The 16,636-nt window shown below is 39.4% G+C and overlaps 1 protein-coding gene across 1 annotated transcript; it reads right to left on the minus strand.

Moving 5' to 3' along the window:
- Positions 1-16,599, minus strand: LOC113664735 (programmed cell death 6-interacting protein). Its single transcript, XM_089182035.1, has 18 exons — positions 16,463-16,599; positions 14,480-16,208; positions 12,736-12,790; positions 12,468-12,534; positions 11,962-12,089; positions 11,209-11,362; positions 10,594-10,703; positions 9,433-9,549; positions 8,438-8,497; positions 7,904-8,190; positions 6,934-7,111; positions 6,405-6,626; positions 4,434-4,596; positions 3,643-3,794; positions 2,466-2,600; positions 2,298-2,392; positions 1,318-1,391; positions 1-1,083 (listed from the first exon to the last, which is right to left on the minus strand). The coding sequence occupies exons 2-18, from the start codon at positions 14,680-14,682 to the stop codon at positions 776-778; spliced, it is 2,508 nt and encodes an 835-aa protein (XP_089038161.1). The 5' UTR covers positions 14,683-16,208; positions 16,463-16,599; the 3' UTR covers positions 1-775.
- Between the last annotated feature and the right edge of the window lie 37 nt (positions 16,600-16,636).

Below are 16,636 nucleotides of genomic sequence, written 5' to 3' on the forward strand. Positions count from 1 at the left end.
TGCTTTCTTGATTTCTTATGCATCAGGAATTTTTATTTTCTAGCGAACAACAAAGGCAAAGTCAAAATATAATAAGCTACATTGTTTATGTTACCGAAATATCGGCCAAAAAGAAAAGGAACAAATTTTCAAATCAAACAATCTCACTGTCAAATAAATTCTAAAACTTCAACCCGTTACCCCGCCCGTTCAACAGACAAGGATAAGTGATAGCTGTAACCAGGGAAAAACCTCCAGAATCCTGTATTTTTTTCTATAAATGGGACATCTTTAGTTGTATAAGTTTTAATCGATCTTGCGTTCTTAATCTTGCAGCCTGACTCCATCAAGAAAATTCAAGCTCTGGCAATAAACCAGGTTTATCTTAGCTAACAAAGACGAATTCTCTTCTTGATCAGTCTGCCATTTCTGGAGATTTTAAAGTACATGGATTCCATTAAGAGTTTGTAAAATATTTGGAATCCGTGATTTTATATCTGTGAATTTACATCCGTGATTTTACAACCGAGATTTTTAGCCGTGATTTTACATCCGTGAGTGAATACATAGTTGTCCCTGCTGTTGATAAACTTTCCTCAAAACGTTAATTATAAATTATACCTACATTGTAATGATAGTTTTAAATCTACCTACCAGACTAGTACTGAATCCTAAATACCCCCCCCCCTCCCACAAGAGTTAGGTCTCTATCGGGGCAGACTGTCGACAGAAAGAGAAGATTCTAGACTAATCGACAATTAACTTAAATCTTAAGAAATAATACAATTCACATGATCTATTGCCGTGGGTAACCTCCCGGGGGAGGTTGCTGTCCCTGAGGGGGGTATCCCTGCGGCATTCCATAACCACCGTAGTTGTAGTAACCAGGTGGTAGCGGAGGTGCATATCCGGGGTACCCTCCGTACTGATAAGGCATGTATCCGGGGGGAGGCATAGGTTGATATTGCTGAGGGGGGTACTGTTGGGGAGCTCCTGGTGGAGGAGCCATCGGAGGCGCGCCTGGAGATGGGGCAGGCGGAGGTTGCTGCTGCTGCTGTGGCTGGGCTGATGGGGGTGGGGGGCGGCCAGGAGGCACCCGCGCACCTGAAATCAACACAACGAAAAGAAATTGACGAGTCTCTCCTCATTCCCAAGACGGTTACACAGTAAGCTCTCCTTTGTCATGAACACTTTCACTATGACCATTTTAAACGAGGAGCAAAGACGCGGTAGAAACCATAACTATGTGTGTCCCTATTAAAATGTTTCCTAATGGAATCGTTACAGCTGCTCTTGTGAATAACTGTGTTGATGTCGTTTACTTGAAACTCGACAGACCTGAAGGTTGATGATGTGGTGGCGCTTGAGGTGTTGGTTCCGCCGGTTGGTTTGCTATTGTCTTCTGGAGGTCTCTGAAATACATATGTGAGAAAAAGAAAGAAAAGCTTGAAACTTAAAATTTTTCTACTGTTGGTGAAGACACGCATTGTGAGAACTTGAAATTTTTTACGGGTCTCTCCTTACTACGCATCTTTACCAAACATAATTTTAAAAGTGATCAGCGCGCACATTAAAAATTAACGACTTTTTCTATAAGATCGTAAGTTAATTCCAGCATTTGATTAGGTTTCCTCTGACTGTTTAGTGATCCCCATGTATACTCCTGGGTGGAGAAGCACTATGAGGGTGCCTCAATATTGGTTCATAAGCCAGCACGTGTTCATCGAGATATGAAGCACGCTGGAAGTTTGGAGGACCAAAGAGATACGTAAAAGTAGCTCGAGGCGTGGCCAAGAGCAACCCTTGTTTCTTGAGTATTGATGACGTTCACATACATCAACAGCATGGAAAATGGGAATATGGACCACGCTTGCGCGATTTAATCTGATTATACAAACTTACAAGATGTATTAGAGAGAATCTTGCTCGTAAAAGCAGGGAATGATTCTTTCCAGGAATCGAAACAAGTGCACACCCTGTCTCTCTGGAGTCTAGCGCACTATTCATTAACCTTTGGACCCCTTAAAGTGACTAACATCTAATTTCTCCTTACAATATCAACCATGAATCACACATTAGGATCACGAGAATAAACGAAATGATCACTAACTACCCGAGAGTAGCGCCTAATTGTTCAACAAATTCTCCTTGTCAGCACATTAGTGAATGCATAGAGAGCAGTAAGGAGAAAATGCATACTGATGTCAGCGTGTGAAAGGGCAAGCCGTCGAGTCTCTCACCAACCAATAAGAAGGCTATGAAACTAAAGGCTAAATCTAGCGCTCTCGACTGAATATGGCGGGGCACAGTTTTCTTACCTGGACAACTCTTCACGCTCTGTTTTTCGAGCGAACACAAGATCACTGGATTTCTGTTGGTAACGCACCAATATCGGCGTAAAATCATTGTAAAACTGCAAGAGAACAACAACAGAATTAGTGAGAATCTTAATTTTATTCAAACTATCAACTGCTATCGTCCTTCACCTTTGTTCCTTCTTGTAGATTACCAATTAACTCCATGTAAATGTCATAAGCTGTCGCCAGATCCTTCAGCATAGTTTCCCGTTCAGAGGCTGCCTGTCCAGACTGCTTTTCTTTCACAAACTTATCATTAGCAGCCTTAAGCGGAAAAAAAAAAGAAAAGAAAAAGAAGGAATTAAACATTCACTTCTCAAGTGCGTGAATCTTTAAGGTTTCAAAATAGTTTAAAATTTTGATCGCTTGTCCGACCTTGAATCCCAACAGTTGGTCATAGAGCCTAAAATTACGTTCCATGTTCTTTTCAATCACTCGCTGATTTCTCGCGCTGAATTCCATCTCGTAGCTATCATTCAAATATCACAAAAGCTGAACTATGATTTCGCCATCTAGAAAAATTTAGCCAACATTTTAAAAACCCGCCGAATATTATTCGAGTTTATCTTCGCCCTCTTCAACCCATCCACGTTCCTTTTTTGGTCTATTTTTCTGCCTTTGATGTTGGTTAACTCTGACAAACTATTATCACAAGACCACGCTCTACTTCGAGCGCTTTTCGATTCAAAGTCGTAAAACTTAAAACTATTGTTATCGCAACAGCCAATCAGGATAAAGGAAAATATAGCAAGGAACCAATAAAAACTCAATGTTAACACCAGCGATCTGCCTGAAGCGCGGGAAAACGTGTGTGACCAAGGTGCTATTGATTTTAGTTTTGAGTCTGATTGGTTGAGAAAGTGCCGCGAATTTTCTGGACCAATCACACAACGAAGTAAAGCAAATCCACAACAATCCCGGATAGTTTTCGACAACAAATTAGGGATTTTCTGTGACTCTTAGATGACTCAAAACATCATTAGCGTAACGGTTTCAACTTCTGCAATTTCTTTAATAAAGTTCGGTCGTGAGAAAAAGGTCGTCACTACTTACTTTCCCCGTTAACCTTCTTGAAGGAATCAAAAAGGAACTTATCCTTATAATATCAATACAATTTCAAGCAGAACAAACAGTATCAACTGAGGGGGGTATTTTGATTTTACACGAGATTCTCACAGAGAAAATTTAAAGAAATGTCCAGCACGTAGTCGAGAGAGCTTCCACTTAGATTTTAGGAGCGAAAAGTTTAAAATTGTTTAGTGCACACTTGGTCTAAGTGATTTCATCTCAAAACGATTTAACCTACCTGTACTGCAGCCAGAATCTTCTCCTGTCTCGCAATACTCTCAGAAACACTTTCCTTCACTGAATCAAAGCCTGCACTCAGATTAGAACTGATGATAGCCTCGACATCCGGTATTGTACCATCAGCAGCAAGGGCGCTCAGGAATTTCACAGCTTGAAAGAAAAACAGAGGAAAACGTAAATGTTCGCGTGCTTTTCAAAGTATTACTGATAAACAGTATATGCCGTCTTTCTTCAGCAGTCAGAGAAGGGTTCTTGCTTTGCTTTTCTTCGTTTTCTCTCATCTTTCTGAGAAGGAAATGATTTGGTTCGCAAGATGCGCTATCCGCTGCTCCTCTCCTCTCCGCTCTGCTACTCTCCTAGACTTTATACAGCTAATTTTGCGATTGATAAATGTTCGCGGACACCGTTTTTCATTTGAATTTTGCAAAATTTTCACCTAATCACAAAATTTTAAATGCCGCACCGATAGAGCACATTTCACGTGAGAGTCTAAAAGCCAAAACCAGAGTAATTATTACGAACGACCTATCAGAACAAAGAAGACATCACAAGAAACCAATGAGAACTCGAGAAAAAATTAACAAGCTGCCTAAAGCGCGGGAAAACGCAGGTGACCGAGTCGTGATTGGTCTTAGTTTTCTGATTGACCAAGAGGGTGGAGTTTTTTAGACCAATCACAGGCCGCAGCAAAGCTAAAACAGTACGATTCCGGATTACTTTTGACACTCAACCCAGAATTTCTCCAATTGTGATATCGCCCTCGTATCACCCTTGTATCTCTCAGCTCACCCATATCGTCCTGCTGTACTTTCAGGTCCTGTTCTATAGCATCCCTCTCGGCTTTGATAGTGTCTACTTGCTCCATTAGTTTCCTCAGTTCTTTCACAGCCGGACTTGAAGCTGAAGAGGATGAAGCAGCTCCAACTTTAGGTATGGCTGCTGCCAACTGCGCCTGAAATGGGATACAAAGTGTTTGGTTCAGTTCTATCCACCAACGAATAAGTTGCGAAACGTCTGCGCATGTCACAGACTTGCTCGGACAAATGGGGTGTGAAAGTAATCGCATGCCTGAGCAGGAAATGAATTTTATTTTCGACTATGACGTAAAAATATATACGGTTAGTAAAACAGTGGATAGCGTTGAAGGCGCACTCTGATTGGCTACTCAAACCCCGAATATCCTTTGCAACTTCACTTCCAAGCAACTCGCGCGGGATTTGAGCCCAAAAATATTGCAATCATTAGAGGAATAAATGACTTAAAATCACCTTTTTATGCTTTATAAACTCACTGTTTCAGTACATACTAAAACAGGTACTCGCCTCAGTAAGGTGGCTAGCGGCGTCATTGGCTAGCTAGTGTCAGTGGCTAGAGGTTTTTACCTTGCCGCTTCACAGCTCGGTAAAAATCCCCTACTAGCGACCTCCACTTCGGTGCACTTTTTTTGAGGCAGAAGTGGCCCTTCTCGTCAAAAGTTTCCACATCGAATTGAAATTCAAAGTATTGCCGCGTTTTTGAGGATTCAAGAAAACCGTGGAACCCTAAGAAAAACCCTCACCCTAATGACGAGAGCTAACAATAGGCTAAACCCAAAATTTGAAGAATCATTAAAAACAGCCAAAGAGAATTTAAAAGAAATCCATGTGTACAGACTCGAGGGCGGGAAAAAAGTGAGTGATCGCGTAATGATTAATCGTAATTGGCTACCGCCTTGGCGCGAGTTTTATAGACCAATCAAGGACCGCAGTGAAGAAAACCCAATGCAATCCCAAAATTACTTTCGGCGCTCAACTGACACTTACTCCAATTTAAAGAATGACGTAATACAGTAAAAACCCGCTAGTAAGAACCTAGGTTTTTCCAAGTTTGCCTTCATAGGTTCTTATATAATAGTGTTTACTGTGAAATTAGGCAACCTTGGCTCTTAATATTGACAGTACAGTGTTGTGGTCTTATAACATTGCTGGTGCTCTGGCTAGTTTTGTTACCTTTTTGTATCGCATGCGATGTACTTTATAAAATCTGAACAAACTCTGGTTTCTAAAAATAAAAACCTGGATCGAGATTTTAGCCTAGAGTGCTTCTTTTAAGAGAGGTGTTTAAACAAGTTCTTATTAATTAATTTTAGGTTCTTATACGGTTTTTACGGTTTTTACCGTAACTCCAAGGGTAATAACAACTGGGTAGTGAGTAAATCTACCCTCTTGCTACCCTCCCGTCGTACAGACACAGCAGTCATTGTACTCCTTACATACACGCAATTCTCCTCAACTTGGTTCCAATTGAATAAAGGGGGTAAGTTTCTAAAGGAACTGTGTTGCAGCGTCTATAGGGGTAAAAAAAGATAATTTTGCTTTATCAAATGAGTTGATACTATAAATTGGCCACTGTAAGGGGTTTATAAAGCTGACATAAAGAGCTTTAGCCTTTCACTCTACCAAAGGGCTACCGCTTAAAACGTCCGCTTTAGAAACTCTTTACAGAGGCCAATTTACATTATCAACTCAGTTGATGTAACCAAATTATCTTGGTTCCAATTGGTCGACTTTCAGGAACAACAACACAAAATTATTTCAAACGAACCCCAAAACTCGAGAAATGCAACCGCAATAGCCTGGAACTTCAAAATTTCCCACACAAGAGATGTCCGAGCCTCTCCGGGAACTAGAGCCTCCAAGCTTTCAAAGCTACTCACTCACCTGCTATTTTCAACTTCTCATATGTCCCATATTTTTCAAAAGCAACTGAAAAAATTCATACCTCTCCTTTACTTAGCAGATCCATGTTCCGTCGATGATTATTGTATTTCTCTCTAACAATAGCGTCAGCTCGCACTGCATTTTCCAAAATGCCGCGATATTTGTCAGCTTCCTGTCTCAACTGCATTGTGAGTTCAGCGGACGGTTTTGGAGTCCATTTAGTCGTGAAGCGTTCTCTCATTTGTGTGTCTTGACGTTCCTCCTCGTCCATCATTCGCGTTGCCTGGAAACACAAGAATATTTCGATTGCATAAGGCTAAACAATTGTAAACTATAGCCAATGTTAAATACTTCACATTGAGAAGTTACAAGTAATCCTGCCGATGCAAGAATTTACAGCTACATCAGAGGCCTTTGATACCTCTAATTCTTGTAATCTACTATTGGTTTCGATTTTACCTTTTTCAGTTCGTTTCTCTATAAACTTTAGGTGCAAAATCGGTTAGCGCTCATATGGATCAAAAAGGATGCGGGGGGGGGGTGGGGTGGGGGGGGAAAGGGAGAAGAAAAACACTTTCAAAAAAATTTACCTCGTCCAAGATCTCTCTATTTCTCTCGAGAAGTTCTGGCAAATCCTGCATCAACTTATCGATGGCATTCAAACCTCCCTTTTCGTTCACTGCTGCTGATTTGTCCAACACCGACTTGGGAATTGTCTGTCCTGACAAGTCTTCTATGGCTGCCGGCAAGTTCAGCGACGCAAGAACACTGAAAAGGAAACACAAAAGCCGTGATGTAAACAGCACAATGCTGTGGACCTAAAATAAATTTCAGCTGGTAACAGAATTTTGTTTCATTTCATTAAGTTTTTTGATACACTAGAGTAAGTTTAAGGGAGATCCCAATTATCACTGTTTCATTCTCAAGCCCGTGGATAAAGCTCTAGTGTGTAGTTACTTTAGCGTTCGATGAAACCTAGCGAATACTGAAAATACTACAATAGTTTTAATTTGCATCATTCCACATTTCGCTCTAACTTTACATTTGAGTGTAAAAGCTAATTTGCAAACCTTTGACGAAGCTTACTTAACACAGCGGTCTAACGTGGTGCATGCGCGAGGGGATTAGTTCTGGCCGTCCGCGCGCCAATTTCCCGCGCAAAATTTCAAAGGAAAACATAAGAAACAAACGCTACCTCACCAAATATGCGAAAGAAAATTGAAAAGTTCAGAGAAATCTGTTAATAGAAACCAAAGTGAGGAAAAGGGAAAACTCGAGACTTTTCAAACACAAAGCTGATTCAAGTAAGGGTATCCTGATGATTTACAATTCTGTTTTGAGCTTTACCGAAAAAGTTATAGGCTTTGAAAACACCGTAGCTTACAGCTTGTGTAATTGTTTGTAGCTCGTAGGAGAAAACCCAGTTCCCTTAGCCTGAAAGTACGCCACGCGCAGAGGTTTAACCGCTGTGTTGGCACACCTACATGTGATAACTCTAACAGGAAGTATTTTTCAGTAGTGCGACTTTGTTTGTGTTTTCAACATATTGCCAATTCAAACCTGTTCATTAATTGCGTTCCTTCGCGAAGTCGGCCAACTTCAAAATTGACGATTTCCCCTTTGCGAGATTCATAAGCTTGAAGTGCATTATGGACAGCCATGGGCACCAACTTGGAAAACAAGTCTGTAAACTTGGATGAGGCCGGTTTGGACAGCGGTAAGGACTTGGCGAGAGCAGCACGACCAATGGGCCCTAAGGAATCTATGTCGGGCATTCTCTCGTGATATATGAACTCGTTGTCTTTCTTAAGCTCGGTGGCCTCTCGCTTGATCCTTCCTTCCCATGTCTGAACAGAAAAGAAAACAGTTCTGAGTAAACCTTAACCTCAAAATGTTATCAGTTGACCGTTGTTGGGTTGGGGGAGGGGTAAGCGCGCAGTTGGTTAGATTCTGACATTGATCCAAAGTGTCTTGCCTGTGAGCTCAATACATTGACCCAGCCAGGGTTCGAACCCAGACCGCTCGACCTAGAGTCCAGAGCGCCTGTCAAAAGGCAAGTCTCAAATAATTAACAAAGAGAAGCTTTTAAGTTACCTTGAAGTCGACAAGTCCCATGCTCTGTTTTACAGCATTTGCCATTTGTTGTTCAGCTTGCTGAAAAGCAAAGACACTGTGCTTAACCCTTTGTATACCAAGGGGGGTGGTATTTAAATCTCCCCGTTCAAAACGTCCAAATCACAAAAAGCCTCAAAATTCGCCCAAAAACAAGCTCGATGGAAGAAATCCTCGAAAAAACTAATTAACGACTTTATGTAATTTACATTGAAATGTAGTATTAGTTTCCAGCCCCTCAAAGTGCTCTTTTCAGGCCGCCCGAATGGGGTCTGTATTTAAGTGGCCATATATGGCCACTTGGTACGCAAAGGGTTAAGAAAAACACCTATTTTGTTGGTTCGTTAATACTCTCTCGGTCGTCATTCGTTCTTCCTCTGGTTTTTTCCTTCGTTTGTTTTAACAAGTGACCAAAAGAGAAATCGTTAAATCCGAACAAAACGACGTTCTTCGTGAGCACTGCAGAAATTTCATTCCACGCATTCGCATCAATGTTTCCTCGACTCAGTAAATAAGGAAATAAGGCATTACCTGGCGGGTTATATAGAGTAGTCTCTAGATGAGGTTGGTCCACAAGATATAAGAAATTTTAAAGTGTAGAGCACTAAGTGTAAATTGCTTAGAGTACATTTTAGCTGAGTGGCGTAAAACCACAACGAAAACCAACGGATAATTAAATAAGCTCTTTTTTTGAAAAGTCTCGAGGTTTCTTCTTCCATCCATTGTTTCCTTTCAAGAAATTTTAATGAACGTTTCAATTTTTTACGCATATTTTGCGAGATATTGGCTGTTTCTTATGTATTCCTTTGAAACATTACGTGGGAAATTCGCACGCGGCCAGCCAGAATTGACCCCTTTGCGCATGCCCACATATAACCGCCGTGTTAAGAAGAGCTCGAGTCAGATTTTCCGCAGCCTTTTCCCTCACCCGCTCATCGAACGAAATCCTGTAGCATGCTTATCTCATCCTAACTCACCTTAAATCTTGTTACTCCCTCTCCATAAGCTGCTTTGTCTTTGGCCACTCGAGCCATGTGATACTCTGCTATAGCTTTAAAAAATTCCGATTTAGCCGATAGAATAGAAATCCACTCCTAAAAAGAAGAAATTTGAAAGAGCACCCGTGTTGGTTACAGAATGCATTACATATCATGGTGCCAGACATTCTAATCAAATATACTGACCCAACCAGAAATAAAATGTCTCGGCTACCAGCTATAATGACGACTGTTAGGCACAAAAATATGGGCTAAGAGGCAATTGAGGATTTAAATACAAAATGCAGTCGGTTGTGTCCTCGTGTACCGGTACCCAAAGGAACGAAACATTAACGAACTGCATCACAACTCCATGTATGGATATGAAAACAATAGGAATTCCCCCGTGTACCGGTACACCAGGACAGCCCCATGCAGTCTTTTCCCACATCTGCAACATGCTAATTCATGGCTTAATCATTCCGGAAGATTTGCCCTTTGAAATTCTTGGAAATGGTGCGCCGGCTCGTTCTCCAAATCGCGACCCTTTTTTCAGAATCCATAGCAGTTTTTAAGCCTAGCTTCTTGATCCTTTCACTCCCAAGATCTTATTAGTAATTCTCCTTAGTGTCTGCTACACAATTTTTACGATTTTAGTTTGAAGAATTTCATATTGGATCAAGTTATAATCCCTTAATTGATATTTTTCATCATCCTCATCACTTGTCTGCTTGATATTGTATCAATATTCAAAGGGAAAAATATTGTCTAAAGCTAAAGGGTTAAGTTAAACTTGGTTTGCAAGTTCCCTGTGCTTTGTTGTTGCATATTTAAGCTTCACATTATGCAAAAGTTAAGAAATTGTACAATTAAAGGGAAAATGAGCTCAAATGATATCTTTTGGTTATTTCTCTTTCTGAATTATTCATTTGAAGTTGAGAACACAAACACTTTAAAATACAGTCTTGGTTTGCCTGAAAATCATACACAATTTCAGACCATAATGGTAGCAATCCATAGCAATTTGCAGCATCACATACCAACACAGCTCATATGGGATGTAATTCCCACCCCCCCTCTACCTTCCCCAGCAAAAAAACAGAAAGCCATCACAAAACATGAAACAAACAAATCACAGAAATTGTTGTCACAACTTATTACCTTCTCCAGCATTTGTTTCACTGACTGTATTTGAGCAGAACTAAGTGCACTCTTGTAAAAGTCTGCTGCCTGTGCAGCAACCTTAGCGATCACGGCATCCTTCATTTTATCTACAAAATACGCAAATTATTAGTCACAGAATGATACATTTCTTGCTATCATTTCCAATTTATGGCATACACATTTATCGTCACATAGACAAATTACACTTTAACCCTTTAACTCCCAGAAATGAGCAACATGTAACTTCTCCCTCAAAAATCCATACATTATCCAGCAAACAGGTAATGAGAATACTGGCAGTCCAGCACTCAAACAGATTACCCAACCAGACAGCGGTTAAAATACCAAACCCGCATGGGGAATGTCTAGTAAATTCTTCCGTACTTTCAAACCATCAGATTGAGCAGATTCCAATTTCCTCTTTCAGTAATACTGCTGAATCATTCATTAAGATCATGAGAATAACAGAAATGATTGTCAACCTAAGAAGCTTTGATTGATAAACAAATTCCCCTTGTCAGTAACCAAAAGAAATGTGAAGAGAGAATATAGCTACTGATGTTAGGATGAAAAGGGTTAACCAAATATTTCAAGTAACTTGGATGACATTACCTTGCTCAGTTTTGTTCCAGATACTTTCCTGGCCTTGAGCTAACATTACAGCACCACAAAATGTCAACATCTCCACAGATAGGTCAGGTGTTGGTACCTGATTTAGCTTGGGAAACACCGCATCCTTTAATTGTTGAAAGGCTCCGCTGGCTGACTGTTAAAGCAATCATTTGATAAGAACAAAATTGTTGTCAACAAATTTTATTTATCTGCATGACAACAATCTCAGTAATGCACTGATCAGTTCAAAGCTTCAACATCCTCCCCCCTTCCCTGGGCAATCTACAGGCATTTGATCATTGTCGGGGGGGGGGGGGGGCAGGGAAATTAAACAGGAAGTGTAGGGTCTTTCCAGCAGAATACAAGCATTATATCTTTAATTAAACATGGGGATGTTCAAGATAAATAGTTCAAAAAAGATAAATAGTTCAAAAAAGGCCTACAAGGTCTAGGTTTTAACTTGTTGAAGTGTAGAAAGTCATACTAGCTGATTCAAACTTGGACAAGAAAAAAAGGGGGTGGGGGGGGGATTTGAACATAATTCTTGCCCCCAGGGTGGAAATTTGAAAAAAACAATTTACAAAGGTTCAAATACCAAGGGGGTTATCTTCATGTTAAAATACAATAACCCTTAAGAGATCCTAGAGTACTCTGTTACCTAGTAGTATACTACTGCCAATATTTACATGTATCTTGACCCATTGTCAATAAAATATTTCTCAGAATAAACAGACTTAAGTGTGATGTGCTCACCTGGAACATTTTTGCTGCAGTTTTTAATCCTTCATCTGTTTGGAAGTTCTGAGCTGCTGCGATTTGTCCTTGTAAAACTCCGATATTGAACAATACACATAGTCGCTCATACTGCAGACTTGACATTGCTGTGGACAAAGAAAAATAAAGTCTTTGAACAAACTTCTAGACATAAAACACTCAGTAGATATTTATCTCACTTGAGTTTTGACAAGGTCACCTTAATCCTGTGCATTTGGTTCTGATACTTCACAGGTGTACAGTAAAATAAAATTGTTTATATACTTATAAATTGAATTAATTAGTAGTAACTATAGTAAGTACTAGTTTATTTTTTTTTCAAGATTTTATCGGCAGCCTAAAATTTAACTTCCAGAATACACTTTCTATTACAAGAGTCAGGTGCATACGGCAAAGATTTGAAGTACAGCATCATCATGTGACTGCAGCCATATTTGTATAAAAGCTACAAATTCTTTCTAAAAATGAAAAGCTATAATACTCACAACTTTTGCGATAACCAAACAAGGATCCTTTGTCAAATGCATCATACCAAGTATATGAGATTCTTATCTGAAGGGGAACATATCAGAATAAATAATTATTCAATAAACACCAACAGCAACTATGTACTTGAAAACATTATTGATCATCATGTAAAAAAAAACCTGTTGTAGAAAAAAAGACATGAAAAACATAATATTCAAACCTTGCTCTAAAAAATGACATACAAGAACTGAAAAAAATATTGCATTTCCACTGTTCATTAATTACCTGTGATTCTGAAACAGGAAGTTTACCCTCCATTGCCTCCAGTTGATCATAGTACCTAGTAAAAACATTGTTAGAGTAAATTATTGTTGAGACCCTTGTACGTGGTATACCTGCTGGTGAGCCACACCCTAATTTCGGGAATAATATTCAAATAAAGTTCCATTAAAAGTGAACATTTTATTTCTGGAGCCAAACACTGGATTAATGTAATGTCCAGTCTACTCTATCAAAAATAGTGCATTTTGAACTTGCTACATAAATGCAATTTCAATATCTTTATCAAGTTCATGCCTTCACTAATTTGCTCCTATCCCTGATGACTTTTCACTATCATTTAGCTCAGACCTTTACCACTTCACCCCCTGATATTTCAAATTGTCTCCTAGTAGGAGAACAAGCTCCTTTTCTGAAAGATTTGACAGAGTGGGATCTTTAATGTTAACCCTCATTGTTTTGATCCTCTGATAAACAAACACTTCCTGCTCTCAGGAAACAAGTTTTTTATTTGTAAACTTACTGGTAGAGATGGGGGTCAACTTTCTGTATTCAATGGGACAAACTCATCAAGATGGGTTAAAGTAGCACAAGGGACCAACTTGCAAAGTGGTGGAACATCCATAAACCTATTGGACCTACACTTAACCTTTTAACTCCCAGAAATTATTAATATGCAACTTCTCCCCAAAATATCCATATGTTATCCAGCAAACAGGTAATGAGAATATCCAAACTTATCAGACAGAGGTAATTATCTTGATCTAACACCAAATTCTTGTACCTAATGTACAAGGAAATCAGCAATCAGATCTTGAGAGTCAAAGGGCAATGCAACAACTTATTTCCATCGAGACATAAAAAGGGAGAGGAAAGGTATTAAGAATGATAATGATAAATATATGCTGAGTATAAGAAATCCATGTTTAGCACAAAATATAGTTTGACATATTTTGTAAACAAAACATTTGGCAAACATTTTCAATTATTGATTTCAGTCATCAGCAGGTTAAAAGCTAGAATGTTAGTGTTTGAATGCATAAAAGAATTATGCTAGCCCTAATCATCAAAACATTTATTTTCTCTAAATAAAAAACAATTACAATGACTTATTTCACAACTGTTCCTCATGGGAGTCATCTAGAGTACTATATTTGCATTCAAACACTAACATTATACTGTTCTTCTATTTCGTGATAATTCAAAGTCGTGACATCTTGTATTTTGCATAATACAAAAGTCAATGAGGTAACCTCGCAAAGAAATTCACTATCTCACATACTGCTAAAATGAAAACGATACAGCTGCACGCACTCGTTCATTCTCGAAAACGGTTTTCATGATTTTAACATGATGCTTAATGACGTTAGAGTATTTTTCTATTTATTTTTCATTAAATCTGCCAAATTTTAAAGGAAAACATAACGTATAAGATAGTTGAAAGAAAAGCCTGATGAATGTATCTGACTGCATTATATTGCTGTCATGTTGCATTCAGATTTATGACTGATATAGCCTTTTACATAACAGTTTTGAATTTAACGATAAAGGTAACTCATGCCGTTTAGTGGAGAAGACATGTTGAATTAAACTGTACCCATGGAAATTTCGAAATTTGCATGTAAACTGGACCTAATTTCTATCAATGTTACGGTAGATAGTGTCAGCACATACAAACGGCACTTCGAGCATAGGAAACATACGAGAATTCACGCACTGTAGTCCCTTCCTGCTGATAAATCGCTCTTACCTGAGCATTGGCTCCAAAGCAGATTCATGTTTATCCAAAGTCTGCATTACAACAGTGTTTCTCAACTTCGAAAGCTCAGAAATGGCGTCTTCATTCTCTTCCGCCGTCTCAGCAGAGAATGTGTTCTTGATAAATTTTTCCAATGGCTTTTTATAATCAACACCATCGGATCGCTTCAATGGAAAAGTGATCCACCCAGCCATTTCCCTAAAAATAACTAATTTGTCTTGTACATGAAGCTGTGTTCATTCGAATCCAACGATCCTTGAGCGAGAAGTACTGGAAGCTATTTTTGGAAGTTTACAAAATGTCGACTCCAGTCTCCCCGGTCATTAGCACGAGAACCTGACGTCATTGACATTAGATAATGACTATATCGGGAGAAGGAAAAAGCCAAATTACCAGTCTTTCAAATTTAATTATCAATCGAAACAATGGGTGGCATTTTAAACAAAGAATTCCTATATCTCTTTGAATTTTAGGATCGATACCAGCATGTTTTGACAGAAATAGTCAAAATTGCAATGAATTGATGGCACATGTCACGACTTCGTATCTTACCCAGCCACCTCCACCTGAAAAAGCAATAACAATATATTAACAAATATTTGATAAGGAAAAAAATTCTGATGCTTGTTGTCGTATTGTTGTCAAGAGCTCCACTAGACTGCACAGCGATTGGTTTCCCTTGCAATTTTGGCCCGGAAACGGATGAAAAAGAAGCGAGAGGAGGGGAGAAAACGCTTAGAAATCTCTCTTATTCCTATGTCCCACCTTTTCCAAAAACGTTTACGGAATGAAAAAGACTAAGCCTGCTGAAAAATTTAAGCTTGCTTTTTTAAGCTGAAATCCAATCCTCTGAAAATACCGGCTACTAACACAGGGGTCAGTCGTGGCGCATGCGTGAGGTATCAACTTTGGCTGGCTGCGCGCCAACTTCTCCAGCAAAATTTTAAAGGAAAGCATAAGAAACAACCTCTAGCGCATAAAATAATACAAAAAAATTCCAGGAGATACTACTTAAGGAAAATATCATGCCTGAGTGTTTGAATATCGAGTAACAATTGCGGAACATACTTGGTATATTTCCTTACTGTTCCTCTGTGGCTTCTAAGTTTAAAACCATAGTTACGTTCGGTAAACCCGAAATTTACTGTTAATCAGAGCTAACCATATGTTACTTGTTCCTTGCAGTAAATTATCAAATATTTTTTTTTCTTTTACGATAATGTCACTGTGTTCATGGTGCTACTTGTTTTGTGTCTCTGTAACAATCATCCCAAGGGCTCTCATCAATAACACTACACCAGACACTGCTGCACAGGACGGTAAGCAACCTCGTCAGGGTGCATGGATTCGCTATTAAAAATCTTCTCGCTCCAGCTGATTTTAAACGCATCAGTGAAATTTAAATAGACTTTTGATAGTTGAACAGTCTCGTTCCTAAAGTTGACGTCCATACTCTAAACTCCTAAGGAAACGAGAAGCGTGCGTGGAAAATAACTCCGTAAGCAAGATCAAGGTGGACTGCAAATGACACTTCGAGAGCTGGCCTCTGGAAAACCAACTGTACCTACCCGCCACAAAATCCTGTCCAGGAACTTCGCGTTTTCCGTAAACCGATGACCCCCTGGGACAGAAGATGATGGAGACCTTAACAGGTGTTCTGTTTGTACGCTTATGGCATCAGCTGTTCTGCATTTACTTCCTTGCATTCACGATAAGAGACCTGTTTCCGTAAATTACACGATATATGAATGAGAGAAAGGAACATATTTATATCGAGCCAGTTCTGCAGTCTTCAGAGCCGCGTAAGCGGCCAAATCGTTTGCATCAAACATAGAATTAAGCTGACTGTACAATGGCTAAGACCGACTGGCCGACTCGTTACCTGACGCGTGCGATCCATCGAAAACTGACGCGAACAAAAGAACAAACACGATTGAAAACAGATACTGTAACGGTTTATCCTTCTACACCAACCTTTAGTCTTAAAATTAGATCACGTTGTCTTCTATGTTGTGAAAGTCGTTATAACGCGCTTTAAATCCCTGGTGACCAGTTAAACGATCTCTTTCTCGAAAAGCACATCTGTTTCATGTTAGTCTGTTTCCTTGGATACATTTTAAGGGCCCTTGTTTCGTCACTTGACCTCAC

This window comes from Pocillopora damicornis, chromosome 9, assembly GCF_964200805.1.
Source record: "Pocillopora damicornis chromosome 9, jaPocDami1.2, whole genome shotgun sequence".
Classification (NCBI taxonomy): Eukaryota; Metazoa; Cnidaria; class Anthozoa; order Scleractinia; family Pocilloporidae; genus Pocillopora; species Pocillopora damicornis.